General features: G+C 44.0%; 1 protein-coding gene across 10 annotated transcripts in view; it reads right to left on the reverse strand.

Annotated features, from left to right (window-relative positions):
• Positions 1–7,116: 7,116 nt before the first annotated feature.
• The window catches only part of Dnajc6 (DnaJ heat shock protein family (Hsp40) member C6), a 148,061-nt gene continuing 134,005 nt past the window's right edge, over positions 7,117–21,172 (reverse strand). For 9 of the 10 annotated variants that reach the window (XM_050136124.1, XM_050136133.1, XM_050136132.1 and 6 more), the window contains 6 exons: positions 20,546–20,614; positions 18,546–18,665; positions 14,965–15,228; positions 12,783–12,925; positions 9,035–9,211; positions 7,117–7,960 (listed from right to left, as the gene is read on the reverse strand). In XM_050136124.1, the coding sequence (XP_049992081.1) occupies positions 7,859–7,960; positions 9,035–9,211; positions 12,783–12,925; positions 14,965–15,228; positions 18,546–18,665; positions 20,546–20,614 (875 nt within the window). In that variant the 3' untranslated portion in view covers positions 7,117–7,858. The remainder of the gene's footprint in view (positions 7,961–9,034; positions 9,212–12,782; positions 12,926–14,964; positions 15,229–18,545; positions 18,666–20,545; positions 20,615–21,172) is intronic. The other variant, XM_050136125.1, reaches the window with a different exon arrangement.

Below are 21,172 nucleotides of genomic sequence, written 5' to 3' on the forward strand. Positions count from 1 at the left end.
CGCGTATCTATAACTCCTCCCCAGTTCTCAGAGCCCCGCCCGGACCTACGACTCCACCCCCAGATTTCAGAGCCCCGCCCGGACCTACGACTCCTCCCCCAGATCTCAGAGCCCCGCCCGGACCTACAACTCCGCCCCCAGTTCTCGAGCCCCGCCAGGACCTACAACACCCCCAGTTTTCAGAGCCCCGCCCAGACATAACGACTCCTCCCCTAGCTCTCAGAGCCCCGCCCAGACCTACGACTCCTCCCCTAGCTCTCAGAGCCCCGCCCGGACCTACGACTCCGCCCCCAGTTCTCAGAGCCCCGCCCGAACCTACGACTCCGCCCCCAGTTCTCAGAGCCCCGCTTCCACGATCCTGCTCCATCTTGCAGAACCCCGCCTCCGTTGGATTGTTAGCGGCTCAGCCACTCAGAGTCCAGACACTACTGGTCCTAATGCCTGCCACTCAAACTTCCCTTACGTAGTCGCCAAGTCCCGGCACAGAACTCGGATCATAGTCTCAGCACCCCGCCCACTTTCACTACATCAGAATAACCTCTTAATTTTAACTCCAGGGATTCTAAGAAATCCTGAGACGTCCCAGCCCTGCTCCTCAATCTGAGGATCAAACCTCCCTCACAGTGGTGACTTCGGATCCAGATGCTGCCTCAGGATATTCTAGATGCTTTAACAGTTTGTATAACCTAGTGTGTCCGTCTATCTCCTTCATTCTTGCTTATTTGTAGCGGTAAGTACCATACAGACTCTTTCGGTCCGAAGTTCTCCTGAATCCTTAAATAAAGAGCTATTATTTCTGCAATGCGAATTTGCAAGCAATTGAGGCCAATTTTCACTCCCCCAGAGCCACTTTTTTCTTAACCTTCATCACCGGAATCTTCATCTTAGAAACCATCTAGTCGAAAACCTCCCCAGAAAGGGGTTCATAAAGGATAGAAACTGTGCCGAACAGCTCCTTAGATAAGGTTAGAAAGACAAAAACCACAAACACATTTTTGAGAGACACATTTGCATAGCATATTACAATATAACCTTTTCTAATTTATACTGTTAATCATAATGTAACCAGTACAAGGGAAGTCACTGTGCCACCGTGAGTGTGTATAGGATTAACAGTGTACACAGGGGCTGGTACTCTCTGCCGTGTCAGGCATCTGCCAGCATCGTGGACGATACAGCTGGTGACAAGGAGGCATTGTGGCACCCGGGAAAGCACGCAGGAAGTTGCTCAGTCGAACCTGTGTTTAAACCCTCCATTATAACCGCTGAGCCACTTTAGTGAGGAGCTAGGCTATTTTCCCACTTTAAATGATTAGGATACATTCTCCTCCCATCCTCAACCATCCAGTTTGTCCCCGAAAGGCCACACAGAGGGGTTTGCCAGAGACTTCTGTGTCAGCCTGCACCTAATCCCATGATTCGAGAGAAACTGACGTCCGAGATACAGTGTAGTGTGAATGCCCAAGGCTTGGAAAGAAAATGCCAGAAAATGGTAAGAAGGAGGAGAAAGAAGAGGAGGGGGAGGAAGGAAGGAAGGAAGGAAGGAAGGAAGGAAGGAAGGAAGGAAGGAAGGAAAGAAAGAAAGAAAGAAAGAAAGAAAGAAAGAAAGAAAGAAAGAAAGAAAGAAAGAAAGAAAAGTTAGTTATTGGCCCCTGGGTCGCGTTTGGAATCAGAACAATTCTGAGACAGTGAGTGTTTATCTCCAACTGCTTTCTGCCACACCAACTTTCAGTTCACTGAGCACCTTGCCAGAGGCTTTGAGCATCACCTGAGAAATCAGACTTCTTTTGCCAGACATTACACTGCAAAGCCATTGTGCTCACCCATTCATTCCACATTTCCACGAGAAGACCTGCCAAAACCTGCATTTCACCCCAACCAGCCATTCCTATGTTGTTACTTAACTGTCACTTACAAGACCTGGACCTCTGTCTCCCTGCCTACCACTAGAGCACTTAGGATGAATCTTAAGGTTTCCTCCTTGAGTTCAAGTTTCAAACGCAATGAACTCGATTTTATTATCTCTATTTTATAGCCAGTAAAACCAAGGCTCATATAGTGGCCAGGGAACAGGAAAGCTGAGATCAACCCCTGAAACACTCAATTTAGCCACTCACAACTGTTCTCTTCTTATAGTAGATCTTATGCTCAGAGGAGGCAGGAGTTGATAATAATACCTTACATGTAAAAGGGTATTCAAAGCAATTCATTGATTTCATATCAATCTGCATATTTACTAGTGTCTTGCCTGGGGTATATACCAAAGGTTGGCTCTATTAACTGTGGGGGAGCAAAAAAAAAAAAAGGTGTGATCCCTTTAACATTCATGAAGTTTGATGACCAATGCCACCATACCAAAACACAGGTTACAACAGAAAAATCACAACAAATTTATTTGATCGTAGTTTTAAATGACACAGGGAGCCTGCAGGTTGAAGAATCAAGGAGTCTGTGCATGCTATGCATTCTTATGTTTAGGATTGACAAAGCACTGACAGCCACATAGAAATATGATCAGTTGAATAGAATCTGATCTAACAGTGAAGGCTGCAGGGAAACCTGTCTATTCACATTCTTTTCCAGTGCTCCATACAGCACTCCTCCTTCCAGAGACAGCACAGGGACCCTTCCTGGGCTAGTGAGCGTAGGATCTAAAATCAAAGAAGATGAAAGAACTTCCAATGGTCAACTCTTACAGCAAAAGGGAGGAGAATGAAGGTTTTATGCTGTGGGATAATGCTCCTGTCCATTGTAAAGATTTGTCACTCATATTGGTTTAATAAAATCCTGACAGGCCAGTAGCCAGGCAGGAAGAATATATGGGGCAACCAGACTAGGAGAATTCTGGGAAGAAGAAAGGCAGAGGCACAGTCACCAGCCAGACACATAGGAAGCAAGATGAGATTGTCTTACTGAGAAAAGGTTCCAAGCCAAGCGGCTAAATATAGGTAAGAATTATGGGCTAATTTAAACTTTAAGAGCTAGTTAGTAATAAGCCTGAGCAATAGGACAACTAGTTTATAATTAATATAATCTCTGTGTGTTTATTTGGGACTGAGTGGTTGTGGAACCAGGCAGGACAGAAACTTCCATCTACAGTTCTATGTCTGGTTTTAAAGAAAAGGCATGAGTTCTATGACCTGCCTAGGCAAAAGTGAGTTCTAATCTCTATTATCTGCCTAGTAAAGGAAGATGGGAAATCAGAGAAATTTGTCTTCTGAGGTATTCAGTTTGTAGTCATTTTCTGAGCCCTGACATAGCAAATATTAGTAAGTTTACTATGAAAAGTATAGCTTCTCCCTATCTCATAGAAAATACCATTTTCAAACCTCAACTCTTACATGACCATACCCATAAGATCACCACAAGGTATCATATGTGCCCTACAGCAGGCTCTAAGGTCAGTGCATCAGTTAAACAGAAGCATGCTATAACACTAACAGAAACCAATAAACAGATTTGTCTTCCTTGCCCACAGCTATCCCATCTACAGAACCTACTAGCATCTGCCATTTTCCACATCCAGATCATACCCAAACCCCACCCCAAGAAGACAGGAAAAAGTGTTGGGGAGGAGGAGTTTCCAGAAGATTTTCCTGCTGTGGGACAATGCTCTGTACCCTGTCACTTGTATTTAAATAAATGCTGATTGGCCAGTAGCCAGGCAGGAAGTATAGGTGGGGCGACCAGGTAGGAAGTAGAGATGGGGTGATGAGAATTTGGGGAAGAGGAAACGGTCAGTCTGCAGTCGTCACCTAGAAAAAAAGGAAGCCAGACACAGAGAAAGCAAGATGTGACTGCCTCACTGAAAATGGTACCAAGCCACGAGGCTAACACAGACAAGAATTATGGGCTAATATAAGTTACAAGAGTTAATAATAAGCCTGAGCTACTAGGCCAACCAGTTTATAAATAATGTAGGCCCCTGTGTGTTTATTTGGGACTAAACGGCTGTGGAACCTGGTGGGACAGAAACCTCAGTCAACACTTTCCTACTCCTTTGCCCATTTCTCAAACTTGAGGGCTCCATGTAGTTCCAGCTTCAATACTATCAGTGCTACCCTGTCTTATCTATCTGTCGTGAACAGTAGCAATAGTTATTGGTCAGTATCCATGTGATAGCAATTTACATACACGGTCCCTAATTCTTCCACAGGGGAGCTGTGAAGAATCTATTTTACAAATGATAAAATCAGGACTCAGAGAGTATAAAGTATTTGTCAACAGATATTAAGTAGGAAAAAAAAACAGGATTCAAAGCTATTCTTTTAGTTTCAAACCCACACGTAGCACTGTGCTACAAAATGTATGCCTTATTTTTAGGATAATAAAAACTTCTTGGGGCTGGAGAGATGGCTCAGTGGTTAAGAGCATTGCCTGCTCTTCCAAAGGTCCTGAGTTCAATTCCCAGCAACCACATGGTGGCTCACAACCATCTGTAAAAAAGGTCTGGCGCCCTCTTCCGGCCTTCAGGCATACAGACAGAATATTGTATACATAATAAATAAATAAATATTTTTAAAAAAAAACTCTTGATTTGACCTACATTTCCTGGTCTGGTGCTTCCAGTATGGGAACTGACCTGTGCTATGAAAACTTGCTCTGGAATTCAACTTTCGTGATTTCTTACCAGGTGGGGTCTCACCAGTGGCACTGGTATTGACTTGAGCCTCTGAGTCTAGACGCACAGACACAGTAATAGCTCAAGTACTCTGGTACAAAGTGTACAAATGTTTCTTTCCTGTGGTAAAGTCCCAAACTATAGATCAGTCTCTATGACTCAACACACACACACACACACACACACACACACACACACACAGAGCTGAAAATGCATTCATATTCTGGTGATGAGAATGAGATTTCTATGTTGATTCCTTTTTGCAACACAGTATCGTTAGGCATGACGTGTGTGTGTGTGTGTGTGTGTGTGTGTGTGCGCGCGCGCGCGCGTGTGGGTGTGTGTGTGTGTGTCTGTCTGTCATTTTGTCTCAGGGAATAAATGACACTGGGAGACGGAAGTGTAACTGTAGAATCTTGTCAGGCTACATTTTGACGGAAATGTATTCTGCACTTTTCTCATTCTTTACCCTTACTGTTCCTTAAAAGCAAATCAGGTCAGCCAGTGGCTCTCAAGTTTGTCACTCCATTCCTTATCTCATTTGTTTGTTTCATATTTTTGAAAGATTTCTTTTATTTTTAATCAGGCCTATGGGGGAGGTGGTATGTGCATATCAGCAAAAGTGCCTGTGGAGACCAAAAGAGGGCACCAGATCCCTCCACAGCTGGAGGTACAGGCAGGGAGGGCTGAAAAGCCAAGTCAGGCCCTGTGCAAGAGAAGAGTTAGAGGCACCTTTAACCACTGAGTCATCTCTCTAGCCCAGTGTTTCTCAACCTGTGGGGTCACAGCCCCTTTGACAAACCTTTATCTCCATAAACATTGGCATAATGATTCATAATGGTAGCAAAATTAGTTATGCAGTAGCAACAAAAATAATTTTATGGTTGGGGGCCACCACAACATGAGGAACTGTATTAAAGGGTCAGAGCATTAGGAAGGTTGAGAACCACTGTTCCTAGCCCCTTATATCCCCACAAGTACAAAAATAACATATATTTCCACAAGTATTTTTTATCCTTTTTAATATACATTACAAATATTTTAGAACAATGACATTTTGTGTTTACCGTATTTACAAAACAAAAATATATTACAATAAATATGGATGAGACAGTGGGTCCGACCAACAACAAGCTGTCACAACCAGGTATTTAAAAGGCATGCAGAACCTACCGGTCTGCACGTGTTAAAAGTTCTGAGACAGACAGGCGTCCAGACTCATAATGCATCTGGGAAAGAGAGGTGGGAAACCCCCAGGCTTAAGGAGGGGTTCTTTCTCATTGCTAATTGCATAACATTTAGTGGTATTGGAACCATGAACATTAATGAGCTATGCAAACATAATACAAAGCTAATATAGTTCTATTGTCTCAAAATGTACGTGACAGCCACATAATATCCTCTTAATTGTTGTCATTATATACTGTAGTTCACACGATATCTACAAATGTGAATGAAGGAAAAAAACAAAAAGCTCAAAAAAACCAAAACAGGTCACAGCAACATGTCTCACATCCCAATCTTAAATAGGACAAGCACATACTGGGTAAGACATCATTGTATAATACGTTAATAAATAACACCTAGGTTGTTATGGTTACTTTGAACAGTTTACAGCTGTATATTTATAAGAGAGCATTTTTTTTTGAGAATTTCACATTATCAGTAAAAGGTAAAATAAAAAGAAGAACTTTTATAATTTAAAAAAAAAGAGAGAGGAGAGAGATCTATACAGAACAAAAGTATTTCTGACATGCTGCCTTTCTGGTTCCGTTTGTCACACAAGAATATTAAAACAGAAACAAACAAACAAAATGATTGTCTTCGAAAAACAACTTTTGGAAAGCTTTTCACAACAGTGAGTGTGACCTTTTTAAGATTAGAACGAATGTCTTTGGACCGCCTGCTCTGTGACTATGCATGTGCACAGTATACATCTACATATGCATGTATGGATAGACAGATGCTGCACATGTGCTCACCAGGAGACCTAGTGAAGTCCCAGCCGTCCAAGCTGCTTACCCTGCAGAGCGGGAAGCACTGAACGCTGGGCTGAAACATGACCAGCTGTAGCTCTGGGAAAGCTTCATTCTTGCATATTCCCCACTACAGGCATCCAACAGCAAACCCAGCAGATGTAATCCAGGAAGGGGGCGGGGTCCAGATTCACTGGGTGGGTGGGAATCTGGTCTCCCAAACTGGCAAGCTATCCCACTGGATCTGAAGGCACTTGCAGCTCTCTCCCCAAGGGAACCCTTCCCCTACTACTACTCCGCATTGTCCTCTCTGCTTTACCCAGAGCTCCTTACAAACCCCCAGAACACCAGATCCATCCAACTGTGAATGGGCCAAACCCGCCTTACAAACGGTCGCCCATGAAGAAGGTTTTCTTGACTAAGCAAAAGAAAGAACACTAAGCCAGGTGGGAGCCATTAGAAGGGGCTTTCAAACCGGTTTGGAGTTGTGGCGGTGGTGGGAGTGTCCGGAGGTTTGCCTTTAGTCAACCACGGATTTTTTTTTTTTTTTTTTTTTAAGGGAAAGGGAGCCAGCAGCCCAACATCTGTGACAGGAAGTTGAGCTCTGACATCTCAAAGCTCCAAGTTTCTTTAGCTATCCCATGCTTGGGTTTGCAGCTCATCCAGGAAAAGTCAGGGGTAATGCCTAGACCTGCAAGATCACATCCCACCATTTAGCCCCTTCTTTCATTGTTAACTCTCTAGAGCAAAATACACACTCTAAAGGAGGTAAGAGCTCTAGTGAATTTCCATTGAGAAATACTCGGTTGGTGATATCCATTGCTCACGTTACATCCTTTAGAAACAAAAGGCAAACAAAAATATCCCTAAATTAGTTCCTTAAAACCATTACGCAATCCAATTATCAAAACATCCACTCATAAATCGTAATCTTGGACAATGAGATGGATGTCATGCCTTCCACTTGGGTGGCCTCTGCCCCATTTCCCCAGGCAAAATGCTGAGGCGGCTTCCCAGAGGGCAAGCAGGAACGTCCTAACTCTGCAAGGTCAGCTTGCTAGAGTTCCTCTCGGTGCTATGGACTTTAAGAAACCAAACTTTCACATTCCTGACCATGAGAAATGAATTCGCGAGGAACTTAACAGTTTAGGACTGGAAATACATTACTGGAATTTTTGGTTCATCTGTGAAAATCTCAGAACTGTGATACACACTAAGCATTAACACAGGGCTGCAGCCAGCATAGAAAAAAGCTCACAGATTAATACAAGGGCTTCTGGCCTTGGTTTTCAAATTCAGACCAGGCATCGTTTAGCTCCATGAAAATCATCTTTGCATATTGTTCATAGGGTTGCCCAGTAGCCTAAAGAAAACAGAAAGCACAATTAGATGTTTAGCATTAAACTTATACTAAATTCACTAAGAATGTGGATTGCAATTAAAAATGTTCTTCCATTAAGACATTTCTTTTTACAGCCTACCTATATGAACTTCATTACCAAGCACTGCCCTGGAGACTCACAGAGACTAAGAGAAACCTACCAGTAAGGAGAAAACAGGGGGCTTGTTGGGCGGCAAAAAATACATCTCATTGTTAATGAAAGCCCTACGCGTAGTTGACTGTATTTCCAAGCCTCCTTTTTCCAATTTCTATAAAGTTAAGGTCTTTGAGACTCGTAATAGGGCAGTTTGCCCCATTTCTCTGGACTCCGATTTCTCTTCTGACTGATTGAAGTCCAAGCACTAACGTTGTTTCCCACAAATCATTGTGTTTGGTCATAAGGAGTGCCGAGAGGTGGAAACCGAACACGATTTCAAACATGCCATCCCAAAGGCACCACAGTCACGACTCCATGTCACAAATCTGCCACCGTTCACATGACAGCAGCTTTGGGGTGCTTCAGTCTGAGGTGAATTCGGCCCGGAGGGAGCTCAAGTTCTGACCCTGTGGAGCGCTCGGAATTTACTCAAACCCTAAGCATCAATGGCAACACACACTGACATTTTAAAAATTTTGTCGATCCTCACCAATATTTCATTTTCCAAATGTACCCTAAAGCGTCTCCTGTGGTTCCGGCTAAACGTGATACTGCTTTCCACAGGAACCGCAGTTTCATTTGAAGTACTCAGTCTCGTTTTAGTATTGTAGTTCAAGATCACCTGTAAACCCTAAAACTAAGTCACTGACGAGTGCCGCATTTCCGTGGTGAATAAGGCGCTCGCCCTGCTCTTCGTAAAGGATGCTTGGATTGTTTTCCGCCAACCTCATGAAGTATGACTATCTGTTTAGAGACCTGATTTAAATGACCCACATAGTAAGTTTTGTTCAAGAAATGTCTTAATCAATGAGCAAACGGTGAGCATGCTGTTTTACCCCATGCTTCTCATCCCCGAAACAAGGACCGGACAAGTCTCTGACAGGGCAGGCCCTACCCACCTTGTCGGGGTGCACCACCAGCACAGCCCTCCTGTACACTTTCTTCACTTGCTCTGGTGTCACCAGGTCGGCCATGCCCACCGGCTTCCACTTGGTCTCCCCGGCCCACAGCACCGTGTGCATTGTGGAGAGCAGGGCTCTGATGTTTCGCTCTTTGCCTTCTATCCACTCCAGGATCTGCAAGCGGGAAACAGGAAAGGGTTAAGACAGTCAAGCACTTTCTGTCTACCAGGACTCTGAAGATCTACCCTGTTTCAGTAGAACTGAACAAGCGCCCCCCCCTTCTAGCTGGAACACTCCCCCACCTCCCACCTCACCCTTCCGGTGTACATGGTTGTTTAAAACCTGTTCCTGGACCTCAGAGTACCCCTCTGTGGTTTGAACTCCTTTCTCTCTGACTTCCTACAGTTAATTATACACTCCTAACATATGAACTTCATGAGGTCACACCCGGACCTCCTTTGTTCCACGAACTAAATAAACCGTCCTTGTAGGCTGGCCAACGTTGTGCAAGGGGGTAGCTCAGTGGGTTTGACTCCCACCACAAGGGGGAAAAATGTCACCTGCCCTACCATAAGTGGGCCATATTTTCACACCTTATTGAACTTGTATGTATACCTTTTCCTGCGGTCACGTGGAATTGTTTACAGAAAGGTGCTGTTTCTTATCGCTGTAGACCAGGAACCAAACACCGGCATCTCGAAAGGTTTATTACGTGATCCCTTTAGTCACTTAAGCAAACTAACAACCTTCACGGTGTGATAAAGGAAGTGATTGAATGGCAGGTGCAGTGGTTTGGGTGAGAATGGCTCCCATAATCTCATATATATACAGGAGTTCTTGATCCCCAGTTGGTGGAAATGCCTGGGGAGGATTAGGAAGCATGGTCTTGTTAAGAGAAGGCGTGTCACTGAGGGAGAGTGAGTCTTAATTTTTTTGAATGGAGCCTATGCCATTCCCAGTTAACTCTTTCATTCCCTATTTCACACTTGTGGATCTGAAGTAAGCTCTCAGCTACCGGTCCAGAGCCACGCCTGCCTGCTGTTGGGCTCGCTGCCATGATGATCATGGATTACACCCAGCCCTCTGGAACTGTGAGGCCCAATACACGCTCTCTTATATAAGTTGCCTTGGTCACAGTGTCTCTTCACAGCAATAGAAAAGTAACTAAAACAGAAGGAATCACGAGTTGGCATCAGCATTTGACACGTGCCAGGCTTCAGTGGGTAGTGTTGGTGGACAACCGGTTCAGCTGTGATTACTGATGGCTACCTTCCTCAGCAATGAAAATCCCGTGCCAACCAAGCGATCACGCAGGCTTTACAGACAACACGCCTTTCTCTCATAGAAAACTGTCTCCGTTTGCCTGATGAGCAGTGGTAATGGAAGTAGACAGCAAGAGAAGCAAGCAAAACCACAGGTCCTTCACTGCATTCAAGAAGGTCTCGAAGGATCCTTTTGTGCACAACTGGTATTTAAATTTGCTGAGACATGAAGCAAAAGCACTGCAGTCTGTTGTTCTGAAGACAAAGTGAAGAGTCGCCCTGGGAGACGGCTCAACCTAGAGACACTGTGTGATCTTCAGCATAGTTAATGTCCTACAGTGAGTGATTCAAGCTCTCCAGCAGAAATAAGCCTTAGAACACTGTTGTTTTTAACAAAATCTCAATCGTTGGATTTTATCAGTGAAGACTTTGGAAGCCAGGTGCTGGGGTGAAAGCCTGCTAGCTCAGAGAGGCAGAGAAAGCACCCAGCTGCCCTTCCTCCTCACCTGGCAGCCCAGGAGCCTCCCACCTTCTCCACACTGTCTCAAGACTCTTCAAACTGAGTGTACCTCCCGTCTACTTCCTGTGTGTCTCTCTGTCCGTCCTCCTGACTCCCTCTTACTCTATGGCTTTTTTCTTAATAATCCTAAGTTTACTTCTTGCCAACTGGTTGCTTGACCTATGGTTGATTTATTTAACCCTGTTTTCAATATTCAAGCGGAAAGATCTTGGATTAAAGGTGTGTGCTAGGGCTGAGCCGCACCACTACTAGAAAAAGGTTTTCTCCAGAAAATAACACAATCTTGGGGTTCAAAGTGTGCTCAGATGTCCTGCAACATAACTCATTGATCTTTATGTACTCATCAATAACCCCACCCCATTCGTCTTCAGAACCACCTTCTGCCTCCAGGTTGATCTGCATCCACTTGTCCACACTACAGCCTCACCTGTGAAGAACTCCCTTATCAACGAGTCAAGGAACTTGGATTCATTGAGTGACAAACCTCTATTTTAAAGTGCAAAAATACAACAACAACAAAAAAATCATTCTCCTTTCCCTCAAACCAATTCTCACCAGAACTTTAGAATCAAAACAGATGTTTTGTTTTGTTTGTTGTTTTAAGAACTTCTTTAGCTTAAAAATGGGAGGAGGGTATAGTAGAGGTCACGGTCCTCACCATCGTTAGCCTCCTTTCCTCAGTCTATACAAATCTCATGCCAGATTGTCTCCAGAATGGTAAATCCTGAGCACAGGAATATTCCTCTCCTGATCCCCAGAGAACCGAAACCTGGTTTTAGTCCACCAAGAACAACAGAAAGTTCTCAAGGTGGCAGAAAACACAAATGGTGAATTGTTCTTACCAAACTCCAATGACCCATATTTACAATCGAAAGGCTTCTGAACTATATAAAGTCAAATATCATTGTTCATCTGGTGGGCAAATGTAAGAAATCTGTATTACCAAACCACAGACTAAAATGAGTTTATTAGCACAATTAAGCATCATGCACAGACCTTCCCAAAGCTACTTTGCTATTGAAGATCAGGACTGTCTTCAAACCACAGCTTCAGAGACCTACTGTAACACAGTGACTGCCAGAAGGAAGCGCTTTCCATAGTTGATATGGTCAGTGTCCCACCCTGGAGTCAATGTTGAGTTTTAACTCTCAAAGTAGTGCATGGCATTAGGAGGCAGGACCGTTAGGGGTGTTGAGATTTAAATTAAATAGTTCTCCCCAGGCTCTTGTTTTGAGCACCTGAGGTGTGGGAGGTCCTTCTGTCTATGTGTTGTTTTTATTGGCTAATGAATAAAGAAACTGTCTTGGCCTGTGATAGGGCAAAAGAATAGAGCTAGGTAGGGAAAACTAAACTGAAGACCGGGAGAAAGGAGGCAGAGTCAGGGCAAAGCCTTGGAGTCGCTGCCAGAGTCAGACATGCTGAAACCTTGCTGGTAGGCCATGAGCCTCATGGTAAAATATAAAATAATGGAGATGGGTTAATTCTAGATGTAAGAACTAGTTAGCAATACACTTAAGTAATTGGCCAAGCAGTGATCTAAATAATATAGTTTCTGTGTGATTATTTTGGGAGTCTGGGCTGTCAGGAAACAAGCACGCGGCCTCCTTACTACACACCTGCTCACCAGTGGATGGTCTCTGGGAGACTGTGGAACCTGTAGAGGGCTTAGCTAGTAGAAATAGCTCCCTTGGAGTGGGCCTTCAAAGGTTCTACCTGTTCCCCTCTTGCATCAGTATTTCTCTCCGACCTTCCTGTCCACTTCCAAGTGAACAGCCACCCTGCACACAAAGCCAGGCCTTTCCTGTCACCATAAACTGAAATCTCCATGAGGCAAAACAAGTTGTTTCTTTCAAGTATTTAGTCCCTAGTGACCAACACAAAGGCAACAAATACAGAGGTGATTGGACAGACATGACTTCGTCGCACACCTTTGTCCTACAGGATAACGGAGGGGCTCACTCACCTTTAATTTCTCAGGATCCATTTCCTTAGCCATTTCCTCCTTTCTCATCTCAGCTATTGTCCGAGGCCCCTTCTTGTCTTTGTGGGCATTGAACCCTTGGCTAGAAAGCAGGTCTTCAAAGTCAGCAGCCTTTTGTTTCCCTTCTGTAAAACAATGTGTGGAAACCATCACAACTTTCATTCTTAAACAGCTCAGACCCTCACTTCACCGGAGTACGGGGCTCCAAAGTCACTTTTCATACTTCCATCCTCTTCCCACCTGCCTCGTGCAGAAGACTAAAGGCTCTGTGCAACAAGTGAGGAAAACGGAAGGCTAGGGAACCAAAAGAGCCTGTCCAGAATCACACAACATGTCCATGGAAAGCACAGGACTGGAGTCGGGATCGCTAACGCCTATTTCATCTCCAGGTTAACCTTGCAGACAAAGATACTCATGATTCTATCCCAATTACAACAAACTGGTGCCAGAGATTAGACAAGAGCATAGATTCAAGTCCTGGACATCCTCCCTGCTAACACTTCCCTGTCTCTACCCAGCTGATGACTTCACTGGGTCATAGTGCCCTTCCCCTGCAAGTCTGGTTGGGAACTAAATCTCTCTCGGTCTTTCCTGGAAACAATGCTATGTATCTGAAACCCAGCTATGACCAAAGGGGCACTGCAGGTATCTATACCTCAGTTTCTTAATCTAGAGAATGAGGATGGTGTTAACAATACAGTGTTGTCATGAGAAAGAGCTAAAAGCATGCCTGGTTATCTCAGTGTTCATTTGAAAACAAAGCTGAACAAAACCACAACAGCCCACGTGGTCGGTAGTAATCAACCCAAGGTATTTTTGTTCCCGGCTGGGAAAGTTCTGCCATCTATATTCTAAAAAAGCCACATTCACATGTGTGCACACCAAAATTAAGTGCTCCTAGGAGACACTCACCCTCTATCTACTCAAAACAAAAATGAAGGGATGCCATGCGGCTCAACAGAATTGCCCAGAGGATCTCCCTGCTAACGATAGGATAAACATGACGTCATACGTTCTCAGCACATGCATTTCCATCACAGCGGTGCTGTGAGCAACACTGGGGTTGTGGGCAGCTGGAAATAACAGCGGTGCCAAACGACTGGGAGTCAAGTCCCGGCTCTCACAAGTTTCAAGAAATTGAGAAATTACTTTAGAGAGCTACCTCACAGTTCCGTGTCTGTAACAGAGGATTGGTTTTGAAGATACACATGGAACTGCCTGGGATACCCCTGCATGTAGTACACTCTCAATACATGTTAACCACCGTGTAGAAAGAGGGTCACCTTTATCCATGTTCCTCAAAGGGAATCATCAAATTAACTGAGATGCCAAGTGCACTGACACTATCTGACAAACTCAATCGTAATAGATACTATTTTTATCTCAATGGCAAGAATCTCATTTAGTGGGGCTAGGGAGACAGCTCAGCAGTTAGGAGCATTTGCTGCCGTGACAGAGGACCTTGGTTCGATTCCCAGCACTTACAATGTGGTCCATAACTACCTATAACTCCAGTTCCATGGAATCTGAAGCCCTTTCTGACTTCCTTGGACAACAGGCATGTACATGGCATACATACATACACATAATTAATATCCGTACATATATAATACGATAAATCTTTAAAAATACGTTTTGTTTTTAATTCAGTCTAGGACATCTTCCAGTCCTAGGCAGTGGCACCATCACAGGTGCCCTCAAACTCAGGAATCTACCAACCAGCTTTCTCATAGCAATCCAAGAAGAAAACCTAATGTGATTTTGACAGGTTCTAATCCTTTTCTCCTAAGAATACTTTCTTTCTTCCAAAGGCTATAGTTCTCTGTTCCATTTATCCGTCCAATCAACATGTATAAAGATTTACAATACAGCAAGTGCTATGCTAGGTTCAAAAACCTATGACAAATGTCTTCCTTCCTACTCCAGCATGGGGAAGGAAAGACCAAGTGAGCCACAGTCACATGACACCTACATGGGGTCATGGTAGACCCAGGCGCTCCACACACAGTACTGGGGGTGTGGATCACCTGATATCTCTCCAGCTCTTAAGACAGTCTCATAAACAATAGGATTGGTTTTGGTCTCCTTCAGACATAACAACGTCCCCAGCAGTGTGACATCACGGGCAGGTCACCCGACATCAGTTTCATTTCATCATCCTCACCCAAATTAGAAGATCCTTTCCCACGTTCGCTCTGTCCCGCAGGCATAGCTGAGAAGCTCACGTTGTAATTGGGTCGGTTCTGCGGGGAGGAGTGAGGCATACCGGATGGCGGCTTAGGCTGAGCCTGCTGCCAGTTATAGCCCGCGGGCTGCTGCCACCCTCCACCCATCGGCTGGGGGGATGCTTTCTGCGGTGAGCTGAGAGGTGGAAACCCTCCGCCTAGTCCAGTTGGTGTGGTAGGTTTGCTGGCAAAGGAAGAGCTACCTATGGAGGAAAAGGGAGAGAGGCGGTAAGGATCTTTGCAGTGGCTTCAAACTCGTGTCCCGAGGCATTGCTGGAAATGATTTCAGTGGTCTTTGGGTGGTAACAGAATTCACCTCCCTAAGAGGTAAAGAAATCGCAGGCGTGTCTGCATAGCCATTATTTTCTTAATTAGCCCAGTGGCACTTTTAGGTAGTATCCTTGCCTCGTTCATTTCTTCACATGAACAAAAACCAACCAGGAGAACTCAGGTACACTACACGTCACAAAACAAGGCCAACCACACGTATGACACACTGTAAGGGACTCAATAAGCATGTGGCCATAGAACACAATATTTGAGGGCTGTCACGCTATCATATCACTGCCCCTGTCATTCTCTGTCACCACCCCACTTTCTGAGGCAAGGTCTTACTATGTAACCTACATGGTCTAAAACTCCCTATGTATGCCAGGCTGGCCACCATCCTCCTGCCTCAACCTGGAACGCAGCCAACACCAGCAGCTTCTGCTTGCCGCTGTCATTTGACAACATACAACAAGAAGCCCTCTTCAGGGGCCCCCTGGACCCTTTTGTCCCTAGCACATCAACATATATGTAAGGCTAGGCATTCATTCTGTATTGTGGCTTCATTTTATATTTTAAGAATGCTCACTTGATTCTAAATACATCTGTTTATCATTTTGACATTTGATGTATTTCCTACACATAAGAAAAACACCTATGAACTAAAGGCATCTTCCAGATTCCCACTACAGCCATCACGTGTCCGTTCATTTAGGAACCACTTTGAGCATCTTGTACACGCCAGGCTGTGGACCCAGCAATGAAGTGGTGGGTGCTGATACCGCTCTCCTGGGGCCTGTCAACGTTGTGTGGCTTTGTAACATCTAACTTGGCAAAGTAAGTCATGTTTACATGCAACAACAATTCTATATACTGATGCTATCGAAGCAGTGAGCTGCCCAAAAGACAGCATAGCTGCCAGGCCCGGATCACAGCCATCCCACAAGAGCTGAAGAAGGCACAGTTTTCAACCTTGGCTGTGCATCACAATCATCTAGGAAACCTCTCATTCGATGTCTCACCTAGCATAGCACCTACACAGTGGATATTCTATCTCTGATTAACATTTCTCTCTCCTACCATGCTGTAGGGTCCCGTGGGAAGGAATGCTGTCTGCCGCCAGTCAGCATTGCATCCAGAGTGCTTAGCGGAGGGCATGTAATCACAAATACCCAGCAGATGAGGAAACTGAAGCTTACTGGCTGAAAATGGAGGCGGTCTCTCTCTAGGACCTCCTAGCAAGTCTGAGAGGATTAAAAACCCCCCATCTTTCATCGTCTCTTTTGACCCACCACCCACTTCTACTTGTTACCTCTATGAAATGGCAAATGGTTTCCACCATTACTGAATTCAGACTGTCTTCCTAAAAGACAAAACTAACCACTTCCTGGATTGGCACACAAGGTACAGTAAAGCAGTTCTGAGGTCTTTCTTGGGTGGGCCTTACCTTCCCAACCCCACTTCTCCCACCCCTATCTCCACAGGGCCCGGGCCATCCGACAAGCAGTCATCTTAGCTATTCCCTCCCCTCTGACTGGACTCCTTTCTCTGCCCACACATAGAAGCCACCATTGTCACCCTCTCCCATTCCTGAACTCTGGCTAAGTGATCTCAGATCAAAGGTGAACTTCTTCAGTCGCTAGCTCCTTTCAAAGAGCCGCTGTGTACCCCAGAAGGGAGCTGCTGGACCTCACCAGGCTTCCTTCCCGACACAGCTGCGTGTAGGCCAGTTACATCGGAATACACAGTGAGGAGTCAGGCAACGATGTTTGCATTAGAACTGGTTCAGTCGAGGCCTCTGTCTTGTTTTTGTTTTTTTTTTTTTCTGAGTTAGTGCTGTATTTTTTTGGATGCTTACTTCTTATTCTCAGAAAACTCATCTAATGAGCCCAAATTTTGGCTTATAAATATTGCTGCATTTCCAAAGTAACAACAAACTCAAGTTGTGCGTGCAGGTTCCTTGTTGGTGGCGATAGAGGTTTGCCACTCTGAAACTAGCAATGTTGTCTAATCATAAACTGCAATCCGAGGAATGCAAGGAGGACTAGGAGAAGGCAAGGAAGAACTCAGGGAGGTGGAGTAACTGTATACACACAGAGAGACACCCGCATGTATGCACACACACGTGCACACACATAACAAGAAACCTTTCTCCTGGAAGGGAAAGAAATAACAGGCCACCAATGATTATCCTTAGTACACAAATCTTGGTTTTTAATTTTATCCCCCAGAGGAATGAATGCAGACACCTTACAAAAAGATGACAGCTACAGCTGTGTGTAGGAAGCTCAGGAAATGCCTGAACATCCCTCTGTTTCATGTAGGGGTGCCTGTCTTTCACTTGATAGAACTGAGTGAAAAAGACATAGAAGGCAAACTATTCCAAAAAACAAGCCAATGACAGGAAGAATGGCAAAATAAATAACGTTAGAAGTGGATGATAACCCACTGAACCAAAAGAACCCATTTTTAGTCCATCCTGATGATAGCAATGAGTGACAATAATAGACAGATAAACAAAGTAAATGGATGGAGACAGACAGACACATGCATACATATATACATACACACACAGACAGACAGAGAGGCAGAAAGAATAGGTAGATGGATGAGAAAGAGAAGGAGGGAGAAGAAGGAGGGAAGAAAATAGGGAGACAGAAAGAGGGAGGGAGAGAGAGATGGAAGGAGGGCAGGATGGGGATAAGGAGGGAGGAAGAGGGAAGGAGAGGGAGAGAGAGAAGCAGGGGGATCCTTGCAGTAAAATATCAGCTCATTGACACAATGAGAGAAGTTTACAATGGACGATACGCGGTTGTTTTTTCTTTTCTAGAACCTGCCACACCATCTTCCACAGTGACCACTAGTTTATATTCCCACCAGTGATGTCCAAAGTTCCCTTTTGTTCATATTCTCACCAGCATTTGCTTGTATTTGTCTTCTTAATGATAGTCATTTTGCTTAGGATGCAATGTATGCCATTTTAAATTTACTTCCTCTGATGCCTCGTGGGATTGAACGTATTTCCACATCTTTTATTGGGTATTTTTACCTTATCTTTTGAAATCTGTTCATTTTTATTTGGTCCATTTACTGAGTCTGCTTTATTTTATGTATAGATTTTTTTTAATTCTTTGCATATTCAAGATATGAATCCTATGTCACCCCTATAGCAGTGTGGCGCTGTGGCGCTGTCCCTGCCACGGTGGACATTAGCATCAAATATTACTCAGATCTTAATCTGGTAAGTTCATACCTAGCGTCCCCAGGTCAGCGAAGGGATCCAGAGTCTGCGGCTTGCTCTGATGGGTAGGGGTGCCGTGTGATGAGCCTGTTGGGCTGGTGGCGGCTGATTTGCTTCCCATTCCAAAACCCCCTGGGAAGGAATGGAGACCCTTGAAAATGAGTTAGCTCCCCGAGGCAGGATGCTGAGAGTTGGGGTTTCAGATCACCTGCTCGGCTAACCCTAAGACAAATTAGGATAGAGCGTGAAAATGTGTGCGAGGTCCCGAGATGCTGTTACTCTGGTTGAGGTGAGTGGTGACCCAAAGCGAGGGTAAGACATGGGTCAGGCATCTGCTCTTCTCTGGCCATGCATGTTATTTCCTGACTTTCTCTCTCTTCAGAGATCAGGAGTCAGGCTTTATCTGTACTACCCCTGTCGTCCTGGGATCCTGCTTGTCATCTTCCAACTGTAACATTTTTAACTTAAATTTTTTTTATTAGTATCTTATATTATGTGTATGGATGTTTTGCCTGTAAATAAGTCTGTGCACTATGTGTCTGCAATACCACAGGGACCAGAAGAGGGCATCAGTCCCTTGGAACTAGAATTACAGACAGTTATGAGCCACCATGTGGGTGCCAGGAATCTAATGGAGGTCCACTGCAAGAGCAGAGAGTGTCAAAAAAAAAAAAAAATTCAAAGTCACAGGCAATAAAAGCAAAATGTAGACAAATTGAACTAGAAAAACCTGTGTGACAAAGAAATAGTCAACAAAGAAAGTAAAGTATACAATATTTGCCAACCATTATTCTGATAAGGAGCTTGAGCCAGGAAATATATATATATATATATATATATATATATATATATATATATATATACTACGACTTAATTATAAATTGGCAAATAACTTGATTTAAAAATAGGCCAAGGACTTCTCTCCAAAGAAGACTTGCAAATGATTAGAACACATAAAAAGATTCTCAACATTGCTGTCTTAGTTACTTTTCTATTGCTGTGATGGGACACCTAGACCAAGGCAACTTAGAGAAGAAACGGCTTACTGGGGCTCACAGTTTCAGAGTTCACAGCCATCACTGTGGGGATATGTGACCGTCACTTATACATTATCCACAAGCATGGGGCACAGAAAGCTAACTGGGAATGGGGTAACATTTGGAAACCTCAAGCCCACTTCCAGTGACACACCACCCCCTTCTCAAACAGTTCTGCCAACTGGGATCAATTACTCAAATAGAGGAGCCTGCAGAGGTCATTCTTATTCAAATCACCACCGTCACTGATTCTTAGGGGAAATGTGAATCATGGAAGCAATGAGATATTACCTTAGACCTGTCAGGATGGACATTTGTCAAAAACTAAGTATTTGAAGAAAAAAACCCAGGAGATTCTAAGTGGTAGGACCAATTCAGATGCATCTAATTATATTGTTGAGACAGATATAAAGTAGATGATCTTTTTTTTAATATTTATTGATTTATTATATATACAATATTCTGTCTGTATATATGCCTGAAGGCCAGAAGAGGGCACCAGACCTCATTACAGATGGTTATGAGCCACTATGTGGTTGCTGGGAATTGAACTCAGGACCTTTGGAAGAGCAGGCAATGCTCTTAACCACTGAGCCATCTCTCCAGCCCAAAGTAGATGATCTTGTGAAGTCAAACCATAGATATATATCTTTATAATATATTGTATATTTTATTTATATATTATATTGTAAATTATTTATTTACAAGACATATTGCAGTTTACTTTTACAAGTTAAATATATATAACTATATGTAGTATATATAATATCTATTTATAAAAATATAATATATAATTCATATAATATATATTATGTCATCAAGTGCATTGGGAAAAGTGCTGCTAGAATATAGATCATTAGGAATAATCAACCACACAGTGGACTATAATATTCCAAGTATCCACCTCATCTTGGGTGAAGGACCATGCATTTGCTACTGGTCACTTGTGTACAAAAATAACCTGCTGGCCCTTACCTGGTTTGGTATGCCAGTCCCAACCTCCAGCAACATCTGGCTGGATGTTCACAGCAGGTGTGCTCGAAGCTGCAAATAGAGAGAAGATGAATGAGAACAGGACGGCTGGGAGTCCGCCGGTCTGAGTTGGCACAGGACAAAGCTGTCTTCTCCAGTCTGCATGGTTTCTCAATGTCTAATGGATTCGTTCCTCCTCCCAGGCTTTACCCCACTCTGCAACAGGAATATGTTCAGCTTTCATCTGCGCATGCTCATGAAAGCTGGGTAAAAACCCTAGGTTTTCTCAGTTCGTTCTCTGGCTCACCTTCTGTTACCTCCATATCCACCCACTTGGAATTATAAGTGTGCACATGTCTGTCCTCATTTAATGCTGAGTTCCTTGAATGCAAGAACTGTCTTATTCATCTTTGTGCACCCCACTTAACATTCTGGGCCACGCAGAAAGAGGGAAAATATCCTTAAACTCAGCCCAGCTTAGCTTAGCCTTGACAAGGGCACCCAAGTACAGGCCACTCAGAACTGGGATCTTGTTTTTTCCTCGGCTGTGGCAGGGATTGAGAAGGAGGAGCATTCTGAACACTAACTGGGCAAACACAATGTATCTCCCACTATGCTGTTGGCAGATAC

The sequence above is a fragment of the Alexandromys fortis genome, unplaced genomic scaffold, assembly GCF_014885135.2.
Source record: "Alexandromys fortis isolate MF-2015 unplaced genomic scaffold, M_Fortis_MF-2015_v1.1 scaffold_13, whole genome shotgun sequence".
NCBI classification, from domain to species: domain Eukaryota; kingdom Metazoa; phylum Chordata; class Mammalia; order Rodentia; family Cricetidae; genus Alexandromys; species Alexandromys fortis.